The 13,308-nt window shown below is 42.9% G+C and overlaps 1 protein-coding gene across 1 annotated transcript in view; it reads right to left on the reverse strand.

Annotated features, from left to right (window-relative positions):
* Window positions 1-7,594, reverse strand: part of TACR3 (tachykinin receptor 3) — a 64,563-nt gene extending 56,969 nt beyond the window's left edge. Inside the window, exon 1 of the mRNA XM_030565506.1 lies at window positions 6,913-7,594. Within this exon, the coding sequence (XP_030421366.1) occupies window positions 6,913-7,388 (476 nt within the window). The 5' untranslated portion in view covers window positions 7,389-7,594. The remainder of the gene's footprint in view (window positions 1-6,912) is intronic.
* Between the last annotated feature and the right edge of the window lie 5,714 nt (window positions 7,595-13,308).

Genomic DNA, 13,308 nt, shown 5'->3' on the forward strand with positions numbered 1-13,308 from the left:
TCATGTATTCACTTCCATCAAGATGATTAATCTTAAAGTATAAAAAACTATGAAATCAAGGATTTTTTGTGTGTTTTCCCCCAAAACAACCAGTACTCTTGAATGCACTGTTTAGGAGGATGATTTTTCAGAAACCAGTCCTGTTGGGATGCCATCATATTGTCAGGAAGTGCTCTGCATGGCTCGAAAGCTTGTCTCTCTCACCAACAGATGTTGATCCAATAGAAGATATTACCTCACACCCCTTGTCTCTCTAATGAAGGCAGTGGCAGTTTTGTCTAAAAGGGCCTGATTATGAAAGGAGTGTGAATTTATTGGAAAGAAACAAGCTTTTCAGTTTCCAAGAGAAACATCAAGCATGGACTATTTACATGGAGCAAACAAAGAGCTCTAACGCTATGTAATTAGTTCACAAGCAAAAGCAGTGATGTATGGAACATTAATATGTTCAAACAGAGTGTTAGATGAATTTGATCAGCAAGGGAAGGGTGAAGCAACAGAGGAAAAAGAAAATATTGAGTAGAATACAAGAACACAAGACATGAGCACAGAGCTGCACTTTTAAGAGTTTCTTTTGTTAAAATGAATGGAGTAGCTCAGTGGTAGAACCCATTAGTCACTTTCTTTCTGTTTAAAACAGTAATTTTATATTGTAGAAAATGGATTGGATTAATTATTTCCTCTTTGTTTAAGAAAGGAGTGGTAATTAGGGCAGTAGAATCTTTACATGTTTTGCTGTGCAAAGAGGTTCCTGGCATCTACTGAACCTTGCAGTTTGGTTCTTGTAGGTTGGAGACAAATCAGCCCTGCAGGCTCCTTTGAAGCTGTGACAAAATGCCCCTTCCTACCGTACACTGCCAAAAGGACCTCTTAATACTCCCCAACAAGCCCTATAATGTCTGCTGAATGGCCTGAGCTAAACCTTTTGAAAACAGCCAAAAGAGTCCCATGTTTTTTTTTGTTTTTGTTTTTTGTTTTGATTAAGCCCTAAGCCATCAAAAGGTCCAATGAAATATGTTATGGCGGTTGTAGGAGGGAATGGTAGCAATGGAGTGTAATTCAGGGAGGGAAGTTCACTGGCTTCTAGCTTTTGTAGTTACAGGCTCTGGCTAGTTTGAGGCTCAGTACGAGTATTTCACAAAGCTCTAGCCATAATTGCCTGCTTTCACATAAAATAGTATAGCCCTAGAGTGAGGGGATGTGCACCCTACACCAGCTCTGAGAGACCAATTAGGTTATCCTGCCTCAGCTGAGAGAAGGAGGGCCAGAGTTAATTGAGAATGAAGCCCAGCTGGGGAAAGGGGTGGGACCATAGTATAAAACCAGGAAACTGAAAAACAGAAGGGGTTGCAATGGAAGGAGGCTCTAGTCACTTCCTGGGATGAGGGTGACTCAGTGACAAGAAGGAAGTCTAGGGGGCGCATAAGGCCTGAGTGCCTATCCTGGATTAAGCAATCTGGTAAGAAGCTAGGGGTAGAACCATGGGGAGAAGAGTAAGCTCCTGGAGCAAAAGGAGATAGGGAGAGTCAGCAGGAAGGAGCCTAGGGATGAGTACTGAGGACCTTGATTGCTAGTTATAGGTTCCTTAGGTTAGAATCCAGAGTAGCAGATGGGCTGGGCTTCTCTTCTAGCTACTGATATAGTGGAATCAACCTTGAGCTGGGATTGAAAGCTAAGCGGAGATGGCCTTTGGACTGCTGTCCTGGATTTTGTAATCCCAAAAGGGGTGCATTAAATCATGCCTGGGCTGAAGGGCTGAGTTTTGGGGAGAGAGACCACTGCAGTAATGGAGCAACTGTCAGCAGGGAATGCCATATGGGCAGAGAGCTGCTATGTCACGTCTACCCATGAGGAAGTGCTCTTGTGGTGCGTGAACCTCTTCATATGTAGGCACAATGGTGCAAGTTAAATGCAAAGTAGAAACATGAATCTCCAGACTAGGAAATCCAGAATGTTTGTTAAGATACTTATGTCAAACTTTGTGTATTTATTTCTCTGGCGGTCTTGTTTTGCGTTATCAGAAATATGCATAAAGCGGGGAAAAATCAGTTGTTATATATACACACCTTTCTTTCCCATACCAGTGTCCTGCTTCTGATGCCAGTGTTGCCCCTCTGCTGATTAGTAGCAAATTTGAGGGCCTTGCAGGTTGGCTTTCGAGTGAAGGAGAAATGAGTGATGCAGAGTCTTGCTATATCCTATGCACACACATCCTGGAACAGAGGCATCACAAATAGCACACAAGCAAATCACTCTTCAGAAATCTTAGCCTACACTCCAGCACTTGGTTCCTGGAAAGCTTCTCCAAATCCAGAGAGCAAACTATCTGCCACTGCTTCCTCCAAGAATTACTGCATATAAAAAGCTAATAACAATATGGCATTTCTTCAAGGAGCAAAAACTTCTTTGAATACTAGGAAAACAGACTTCTAAGATATGTGTAACATTGCTATTTAGTGACCCCTTTCATAATAATGTGTTTATGAACCTTGGAAAAGGTGAGATAATTATTATGGAAATGTTAACAGTACATTAGTTGTGATCTTTTTTTTTAGTGTGCATTAATAGTATAAATATCCATGAAAAGAAATAAATGAAAACTGAGATGCTACCTTTCATTATGCACATAAAATACCCAAAGCTTTTTATCCTGGGAGTCTTCAACATCCATGCTGACAATGCCTGTGGTGCAATGCTCCAAAACCTACCCATTTTCACCAGTATCATCAAAGTTAATTTCAAGGCCTAAACACAGAGTAGTTCTAGGGTAAGCCTGATTTTTCTAGACTGGAAATGGGTATAGGGAAAATGAGTATTAAACTACCCGACTCTTCCAGCATGACCACACCACCCTCTCCTCTATGCTGAAATCAGTGTAGCTGGTGGAAAGGGGTGAAGGGTCATCAGTGAGTTAGACCCAAAGAGTAGAATTATTGTGATCATTCACTGGGCCTGATACCCGAGCATCCTCTTACTGCTTTACCCTTGGAACCTCAGAGTTTTTCCTCACCAACCTGAAAGAGGGCAAGTAGAAATGAAAATTGGTAGTGGGAAACATAAAATAAAGTCAGACTTCAACACATGGCCTTCTTACAAGCCTAGATGATGGCTGTGGGAGAAAACTAGATGTGTTACTTCTCCTCTGTTAGAGGCTGCTAAATTTACACATTGAACTGATTTGGACTGTGAATAATTTCATTAACCCAAAATATCTTCATCCTCAACTTCTGAACCCAGCACCTCTATCAGCTTCACAGAGGAGATCACCTTAGTTTGGGATGGCCTGTGTGGGTTCCAGTGACTTCATACTGAACACACAATTGATAAAACACATCCATCCAAGAACTTGACTTAGGGTACATCTATAATACCCGCTGAATCGGTGGGTAGTGTTCGATGTATCGGGGATCGATTTATTGTGTCTCATCTGGATGTGATAAATCGATCCACTAATCAACGCCCGTACTCCACCAGAGCAGGAGGAGTAAGCGGAGTTGATGGGGGAGCCGCAGCAGTCGACTAGCCACCGTGAGGACGGCCAGGTGAATCGAACTAAGATACTTCAACTTCAGCTACACTATTTGGTTATCTTAGTTCGAACCCCTTGGCTAGTGTAGCCCATGCCTTAGTCAAGCAACAGAGAGTCCTAGAAGTGCTGAAGGAAATCCACACCATTTGAGACTTTGACCAATGTCCTTCCTGATAGTTAATGACACCTGGGTCAGTGAAGAATAACCTGTACTGTGTGAATACTAATACATACAATCAATAAAACTTAGTTACAGGTATGCATTTTTGAGTCTCAGAACTTTGATTTTAATAGCTTCTAATCATATGGGACATATACACCTCTGCAAAAGAAGCTGTTTGTTTAATGTCAGACCTTGTGTAGCATTTCCCCCCGGTGTTTTAAATGTGATGCTTTGGCATACGGTTCTTAAATATTTTTTCTTAACATTGTTTTCTTGACATGCTAATTATATTGTATTTTATTTCAGTGCTGTTTCCTGAGTGCCCTGGCACACTACATGGAAGTGATTTATAAATAAAATGACTGTAAAGTAACCTTTGCATTTCTATAGTGCCTTTCATGTGGGGAAATCAAGTATATAACAGACGGTAATGAACGAAGACGTGTAGCACCTCTTTGAGGTAGGCATGAAAAACGGATCACTTAACTCACTGCTGAAATGCATATATATCCGATGTGGAATATGACAACTGTTTAACAGAACTTACACATCAGATTAAGACAGGAAGTGAAGAATAAATATATTCAATTGATAATGTTGGAGGTATTTAGATTGGCAGAATTTAATTGCTGGAGTTAAGACTTGACCAGGATACCAGAAGCAACATCCTGGCTCTGGCAGAAAGCATGAGATCTTTCATGAAAGCAAGCAGGAACCCAACATTATATTTCTTGTCCAGGAAGAGTCCTCTTTGAGAACAATGTCCTGTGATGGACATGCTACCTATCTGGGTCCCATGAGGGGTTGGGCCTTGGATCCTCCTTGGGATTCCCAGCTAAACTGTTTCCTTATGAGTCTGCAGGGAAGTGCTGTAGAAGCAGGTGGGGAAGGGTTAAAAGATACAGAGCATGTGCATTTGGGTGTCTGGCCCAGCTGTTTAGGTATAAAAGAAGGCAGTAGTGGCTGCTGCTCTCCTGCTTGAGCCTCAGAAGGGGGAGATTTTTGTCTTAAAAGACTTTTGATAAACCCTGCAGAGAGCTAAATATTTGTTTATACTCTGGCAAGAAAAGGACTTGTTGCACAGTTGATTGCATGCCCCCGCCTCACACACAGTAGATTGTTTGTTTTTTCTGGGTGCAGGTGCCTGTGCGGGAGGGAGATGTCTTCTGATGGCAGCCCCTGTTCTGATCTCTGAGCCCAGTTAATTGTTCTCAGAAATAAGTCGGAGGGAAGAATGGCACCTAATGAATTCCAAACACTTGTGTGTCTTTCAGCCTGTTAAAACCAAGCCAAGCATTTGAGTTTTAGGCAGTGTGGAGCAGGGCAAGTGGTTTTTCACTCATTCTAGAAATACACCAATCTCTCTTCCTTGAGGACAACTTCATCTTTGGTTCCAATCTCATAGAATAATTAGCAATATTTGGTGTAATGCAATATCTCATTTTTTTCTCACCAAAAAATGCAGACAAGGCATCTGGATAGTTATGAATAAAATCTTAGGGCAAGATCCTTATTACTCACTAAAGACTCTTTGGAGCACTGAGGACATTAAATTAGCCCTAAATGGGTAGTTAGGGAATCCTCAGCTGTCATAAGGACAGCATACCTGGCTTTATTCCATCTGCTCTACGTCTCCAGCAGAGGGGTGTGTGCTGAAGGTGAGGTACAGTGAGTTGATAGCAGGAGCAAAGTCAGAGCACTGGGTGCTTTCACATTTTGGGGCTGGTAGAATGGCCATCACTGGTCCCAGGAGCAGAGGAAGTGGAAAGGTGGCTTAGAACCATTCTTCCGTCAGCCGTTCCTAGCATGATTTCTTGTGGCTGAGAATTCAGCCTTCAGACTTACAATTTAGTAGAACTCACAAAGAAGTATTCTGATCTTGTGCTCTGTAGGAATGCTGCTGCTGTCTTTGCACATGTTTTTAAAGCTTCGTATGATTAAACCTTTGAAAAAATTGTCACCCCAAAGTTTCATATTTTCTAGCAAGTTAAGTGAGCAAACCTACACAACACGATTTTAATAGCTTATGTACTCTCTTGCATGTAAAAAGTTATAAATGCACTGCAATAACAAACACGTAGTAAAGAGTCTTAGAAATAACTACATTACCTATTGCTGCAGATCTGCAATCTTAAGCTATCAGTTTTTCTGAATGTAAACCAAATTGCTTAGGCTCATGAAGGAAGTGCCGAGTCTCCCTTTCAATACAGTGTATGTGAAAGTGATCAGGAAGACGGGAGCGCTTCCTAAGGGAGAGCCACAGACTGATCTTGTAAGAGTCAGAGAACAATCTAGTGAAACATTTTTGTGAGAGATTTGATGGAGTCCTTTCTCTCGTCAATAGGAACCTCTGTATCAATCCCATCCCATTAGCGTCAAGAACACCAGGATGAAGTTTTGTCCCTGTTCTATTTTCTCTCATGATCACAGGCTTCCTTGCTCTAAGAATTGAAAGGGAAATCATACACTTGATTAAAAACATAATACCCACCCCTACTGGTAGCCACCCCTACTGGTATACACAAATGACAATGTAAATCATTTCATTAGCTAAGATCAGGAGGGGCAAAGCTGAAAGAAGCTTCCTGCTAGGGGAGTTACTGACAACAGACTCTGAGGTTGCTTTCCCTCTGCTGAGGAAGCAAAGAAGAGGCAGATGCTTCTCTGGGATGTGTCCTCAGTGGCTGCCAGCGGCAGAAATAAAGAAGGAAATTTGAAATGCTTCCTGTAATCGCATCATTAGTACAGACTCTCCAGCAGCAGGGTGTAGCACAATGGCATGGACCGCATGAACGGAGCATCTCCCTGGGTAAAGAGCGCACCCAGAGCAGGCGCTGGCATAGCACAATCATTATTGAAAGGATGGGAACACAGACAGCTGCTGAAGTCATCACATAGGAAAAGAATGTGAAAGAAAGACTAAGGGAGAGGGAATAAAAGATGAGGAGAGAGAGAGAGAGACTGAGAGGTAAATCAGACAGAGGGGAGAAAAGAGTTAAAATGAGCATTAGGGAGAGATCTTGAAAAGGCACTGTGGAGTGTCCGTGCTGATCTGTCTGACAGACACAAGGACTACAGCAGGATTTCCACACAGAGCACTTTGGGTGCAGTGTTCATTACTCAACCCCCTCACCTATTTGGCTTTCTCCCTCAGGGATTTTTCAGCAGAGAGATTCTGTCTCCACCCCATCATCTCCACCAGTCCCCTCCCTCCTCTCACCTGTCCACCGCAATCGCCGTCATGGAGTAGATGCTGGCAAAGACTGCAGTGATGGGGAAGAAGTTGTGGAAGCGGCAGTAAGCTTCCCCAAAGTACCACTCGTTGTGCAGGGCATAGATGAAGTTGATGAGGGTGTTGAAAGCAGCCATGGAGGCATCTGAGAAGGCCAGGTTCACCAGGAAATAGTTGGTCACTGTCCTCATACGCTTGTGAGCCAAGATGATCCAGATGACAATCAGGTTGCCAAGGACGGCCACAGCCACCACCCCACCATAAGCCAGAGACCACAGGGCAATGCGCCAGGAGGGCTGCACAAATTGGTTGGAGAAGTTAGCTGTTGCGGGTGCTAAAGGGGAGGAGATGTTACCAGCCTGAGCTCCCAGAGGCTGCCCCCAGTTGCCTCCTGACCCAGAAAAGCTCGTGTTCCAGCTGCTGCTCTCATTTCCACTCCAGCTGGATGCAGGTATAGAAGTCATCTTGAACGTCCTCCCTCGTCCCAGCAATATGAAAGTCTCCCCCACTTCTCCTCCCCCCCAAAAAAAGTCGATCAATAAAATGAGAACAGCTTAGTGGAAGTGAGAGAGGGATCAGAGCAGGCTTGAGCCACACCACATGTGGTTATGCTGCTTAAACTATAAAAGGATGCTACACCAGGAGAGCTGCTGCTTGTGAGTAGTACACGCTGTCCCCTTCCCTCTCTGTGCAGCCAGCTCTCTCTCTGCTTTGTTGAAGGAGAAGGGGATCAGGAGCTGAGGCACCTTTTATAGGATTGTGTGTTCCCCGGTGTCCTAAAGGGAGTGGGGTGATGACACTTTTTTCTTTCTCTTATCCCTCCTCCTCTCCCCAGCTTTCATTCACTGTCAGCAGCATCCACTTTCAGTAGCTGTGAAGGAAGGAACAAGGAGAATAAATCCTCTCCCTCTCTCCTCCCTCTTCACTTCCCTCTTTACCCTTTCATGCTCATGCCTGTTTTTTTGTTATACTCCTTCCCCAGCTTTGTAGGGCTCTGTGTTGTTGAAATCAATTGAAGATTCCAAGTCTCAGATGCTAATAAAAACACACTATATTGTCACTTCCATTCTGTGTTCTGTCAGAACATTCTCTGAGAAATGCTGGGCATTCTGCTAAGGGCAGCAGACAGTCTGGCTGGCAGTATTCGTGGACATCAGATACTTCCCCGATTTGTTTTAACACATTCTTTAGAACAATTTATTAAGCCTCTTGTCTTTCTCCCCTCCTCCTTCACAGAGTTTTCATTTGAATGCATGCTATTTATTCCTGCTGTTACAGATCTAAAGCAATGATGTTCTTCATGAGATAAATGAATGATAAATCTTGCTGCTTTCTACTGCACTTCTTTACATGTAATAGCTAATTATGTCAAGAAACATTTATAAATTTTAAATTAATGAAACTTTCCTCATAGAATAATCTTTGGATCTTATAAAGCTACCAGTTTATTCAGCCACTATTGATTTCAATTGATAACATGATATACCCCTTTGTGTAGAATTGACAGTAAGGTAAAATTTTCCTAAACCTGGGGAAATCAGCAGGATTTTATTTTCTTTGTACTGAAAAAAAATTCCACTAGTCCAGGTTTATAATAACTATTTATATTGCACAAATCCTACCTGCTCTGAATTCACTGGGCAATTGTAAACATTTTTCGTTTACCTGAACTTCTTTCACCTTTTATTAATTTGAGCAATCAGTATAGCTATCTTCATTGATTGATGACAATTTCTCAATGGGACGAGGTAAAGCAGTTGGGTTTATAACCTGATGTAATGCCTGAAACCACATATTTCTTAGTTGTGTAACTGCAGTTGGCATAGAGATTCTGCTTCGTGCAGATGTTGATTGGAAGGCATTATCAAATCCGTCAAACACCGACTATCTGAGGCATTGCACCGTGCAGGCAATGAGTGCATTTCAGTGCCATTCTACTCCATACTTCAACAATTTAGAACTAATACTTGGCATCAGAATATATTTTCTTTGGAATGTCAGAGATGAAGTATTACTTTGTTCTCTCTCTTGGTGGATGTATTTACTCAATGAATGTGGTGTGTATACTTGACTGTGGGCATGCCTTCACTGTAGAGTTAATTGGAGGGATTGGCATTTAGGTGCGAGCACCTACACTGCAAAGCCATACTGGAGTTGTAGCCTCTACACTGATACAGAGCTCACTTGTGTGCATCATATCCAGTCGTTCTTAGCACTGCAGTTAATTGAGCTGTTCTGATTCTTTGCCAGTGAAATGGGAAAGAACTTGTTTGTTCTTCTGGGCACATGGTGGAAATTGTGGGAAGGCACTGGAGGACAATCAGCACTGGAATGATTCAGCCTGAATCCTCACTGTAAGTGTGAGCGTTGCCAATGTGTGACTATTACTCAGGCTTAAGTCTCTACCCAAGGATGGGTGGGCTATCTCAGGTTGAAAGCACCACTGCACTGAAAGGGGAGAGTTATGTTTGTGGATGGGAGCCGGGCAAGTCCAAGATAATGCTGCAGTGAAGACAAGCCCTGTGAGAGTCTGTTGCAGGAGTGTTAAAATGCTGAGTTCAATGAGTAAGGAGTGCAGGATTGGCCAGCTGTAATGATTATTGCAGTCTTCACTGTTTTGTCAGATAATGGTGCAAATGATTGGGTACAAAGGCCTAATTTAAGTGCACTGACTTTATTTTTTAAGTCTGTTTAAATGATTCTATAGTATAGCTGTAATTTGGACACACTCATTCTTTTCTTTTCAACGCCTCTTGCACTCCGCTTATTTATAACCAAATTATGTCACCCTTACACATGCTAATAGTATTCTGTGATGGACTCAGTGGTGACTTTGCCACAAGCCCCAATTAAGGGGCAGTGGCACTGTTTCAGGAGCAAATCAGGAACCAGATTATGACTCAGAGCACCAATCTGGTTCCTGGTTCCCTCTTTGCTCTCATAGGGAAACAATCAACTCCATCCCTATATACTGAGCAGATTGCTCCCCCCCCCCAACATATTGGCTCAACTATACACATTGGTGCTTGGGAGGGGCAGAGCCAGACTCCATTCACTCCTTCATTCCTGCCTGCTTGCTGCCTGGCCACCAGTGTGGAAGGGAGTGTAGTGGCCCTATGGATATTACTCTCCTCAACGTGCTTCTACCCACAGTCTTTTCTCTTACCCCCACATCCCAAAACTGATATATTTGTTGTGTGTGAGCAGATACCTGAAAGGGGAGATGATTGTGAGAATGCCTGTCCACTGAGAGAATTGGACAGGGCCGGCCAACAACATTTTGGCATCTGAGGCGGGGCGCTCAAATGACGCCCCCATGCCCCCTTGCTTGGGCCAAAACGTTGAAAGCCTCAATTCTGCCTTCTTCCTGTTCTACTCCTCTCATGGTACTGCTCTGCTACCTACCCTGATAAAGGAGAACTAACAACTTCAAATGTCTTGTTCAGAAATTTTAAGTAACACTTAACTTTCAAACGCCTGAACAGCAAATGTAACTTCTCTTGTCTGCATAGTAAAAACTGGCATTTTTATGTGTTTGAATAATCAAAGTGGTGCTTTCTGTGCCTTGTTGGTTGCAAAGATTTGAACTGCTTCCTGCTGAAGGCCCACAGTCTGGGCCAGCTCATGCTCTATTGAGATGGTTGCAAGGCCGACCAGCCTCTCCTGTGTCATTGTGGAGAGTAGATGTGTTTTTATTAACTTCAGCTTAGAGAAGCTGCGTTCTTCACTGGAAACTGTTACCAGAAGTGTTTAGATACATGCGCAGAGCAGCAAAAGCATTTGGAAGAGGGTGGTCATCTTATTTGTGCACATATATTCCAGAACAGCCTTTGGAGTTGATCTTGCTGAAATGTCTCTTGAAAGGGCTTTCAGTTCATCACCTAAATCACTCACATCAATACCGTGCATGTCATCATGTGTCAACACTGTGTCTAGTGCCCTGCATTGCTGGTGTAGGTCTTCTGCAGGTATAATGAGGAGCTTTGGAATATCATACAACATCTCAAATATACTGCCGTGTTCCTTGAGCTGCATGAAATGTTCAACTGACTGTATTGCACAACCTAGCACCTGGTTAAATAATTCAACTTTGAATTGTTGTTTGGGATCTCTTATGGGATTATCCTGTGCCTCATAATCAAAATGTTGTCTTCTTCAGTGACTCTTGTATTCTTGAATGGGTGGGAAAATAGCTTTAGTGTGAAGTTCCTCTGCCAACTTCTGTGCACTCTTCAGAACATTTTGAAATCCCTCATCTGACTGGTAAGACTGTAGGTATGACTTTGCTTTGTCCAGTTGTTCCATTGCTCCAGATATATCAAGGTCAACACCTTGAAGTCTCTTGCTTAGAACATTTATTTCAAACAGTATGTCATGCCACAACACTAAGCCACACAGAAATTTGAAGTTATGTATGTTTCTGGTGATTCCATTTCCCTCTGCCACTATTTTCCCACAAACAGTTCCTGTCATAGCATTATGACATAATAGCATAATGGCAACTCTGACATCATCTATCTTCCCAATTTGGTATTTGATAGGCTTTATCGCCTCCACTCAACTTTCCCATCATGTGGCACTCAGTGGTTTCAGTGTCAGAGAGGATGTTCCCAGATGTTGCTTCAAAATTTGTCATCGATGAGTTGATGCAGAGAAAAATACATAGATGCTTTGAATTAAATTAAAAAATTCAGCAGCCTCACTAGAAGATGATGCTGCATCACTGACCACCGAGTTCAATGAATAAGAACTGCATGAGACAAAAAAAGCTTGAGGGTTTAACTCTCGGATCCATGTCTGCACTCCTCTGTTCTTTCCTCTCATGTTGGCACCATTATCGTAGCCCTGACCTCTCATGTCAGCTATCTCAATTCCCGTATCTTCCAGCATTTTAAGAAGCACATTTGTCATACAAGCTCCTGTAGTATCATCAGTGTCAATAAATTCTAGAAAATGCTCTCTGACAGTCACCTTTGCAGGGACATTTTCACTAGGTTCTGTTGTTGTTACAAAATGCACCATTAAAGTCATTTGTTCCGTCTGGCTGATGTCAGGTGTGCAGTCTAGAATAACAGAGTAATATCTTGCTGACTTCAGATCTGCCATAATCTTCTGTTTGACTTTTGTTGCCAGTAATTGTATGATCTCATTTTGAATTGTTTTTCCAAGATAGTGGTGTGTGTACATTTCTTGGGTGGTGATTCTTTTTAGATGCTCCTGGGGTACAGCATCAAACTCAGCCATCAGCTCCACAATTTTTAGGAAGTTTCCATTGTTTGGCACATACAGCTGATCTGAAGTGCCATGCAGTGCTAGGTTTTGGGTAGCAAGCATTTTCACAATGGCAGTGAGACTTTTCAGAGCATTTTGCCAGTAAAGAGACTCTGATGCAATCTTCTCTTGATGCTGATCATCTATGGTGGCCTTTAACCTTAGTTTCATCTCAAGCTCCTTCTACCTATGGAATGCTCTCTGGTGATTTGCTGCCTTCTCATGGCATGCCAGATTTCTAGCCAGATTTTTCCAGTCCTTTGTTCCTGTAGAACCCAATGTGGTTGGAACATTAGACTGGAAGAGTTTGCAACAAAAACAGTATGCAGCATTCTGGGTTTTTGAGTGCATAAGCCATGGCCTCTCCACTTTGTCACCATTGGGGATTTCACGCCAGTAATGTGTTGGATAGAAACTTCTATTTCATTGTCTTTGGGAACATGAAGTTTTTCTACTTGCTGTGGCTCATGAAGTACAAGGAAGTCCCTCAGTCCTGGATCGTCTAGACTTAAGGAACTAAACTCAGCGGCAGCTGTATCTTGTGCCTCCACCACACTCTTGTTTGATACACTTTTCTTCAGGAATGTGCCTGGTTACTTCCATTTGAGATGGAGATATGGATGCTGCAGTAGCTGCCTGGTCACCTGTACTCTGACTAACTGGAAGATCAGGCATCTTCTCACCACTTGCATCCTCACTGGGGCCAGAAGGCTCACTGTGAATATTTGTATCTTTGTATCTCAGGAGAGGTCCTTTCTGCTTAGATAGAAAAGCTTCCTTTTTTTAAATTTCTTTTTCTGAATGCTGCCCCAGAAGGGCGTTTTCTGCTTTCATTCATGACTGCTGTTCTGTGCCAGCTACAGTGGCTCTCAACACTCAATTGAAGGGGACAAATAAGCAGACTGGTAGCAGGGCCTGAGTGAGGGAAGATATCAGCATCTTAAGGGCCTAACTGGCTCCTACTACTTCAGTTGACTGCCTGTTCTCTTCAAGTGGGTTCCAGGAAGTAGTAGGAAACAGGAAGCTCCCTGAGAAGCTGGTGTTAATCAGTCCAGGCTCCTAGGGGTGCTAAAGAGGTACATAAGAGGCTCCTCATCCTCTCTCTCCCTGCAG

Source organism: Gopherus evgoodei, chromosome 5 (genome assembly GCF_007399415.2).
Source record: "Gopherus evgoodei ecotype Sinaloan lineage chromosome 5, rGopEvg1_v1.p, whole genome shotgun sequence".
NCBI lineage: Eukaryota > Metazoa > Chordata > Testudines > Testudinidae > Gopherus > Gopherus evgoodei.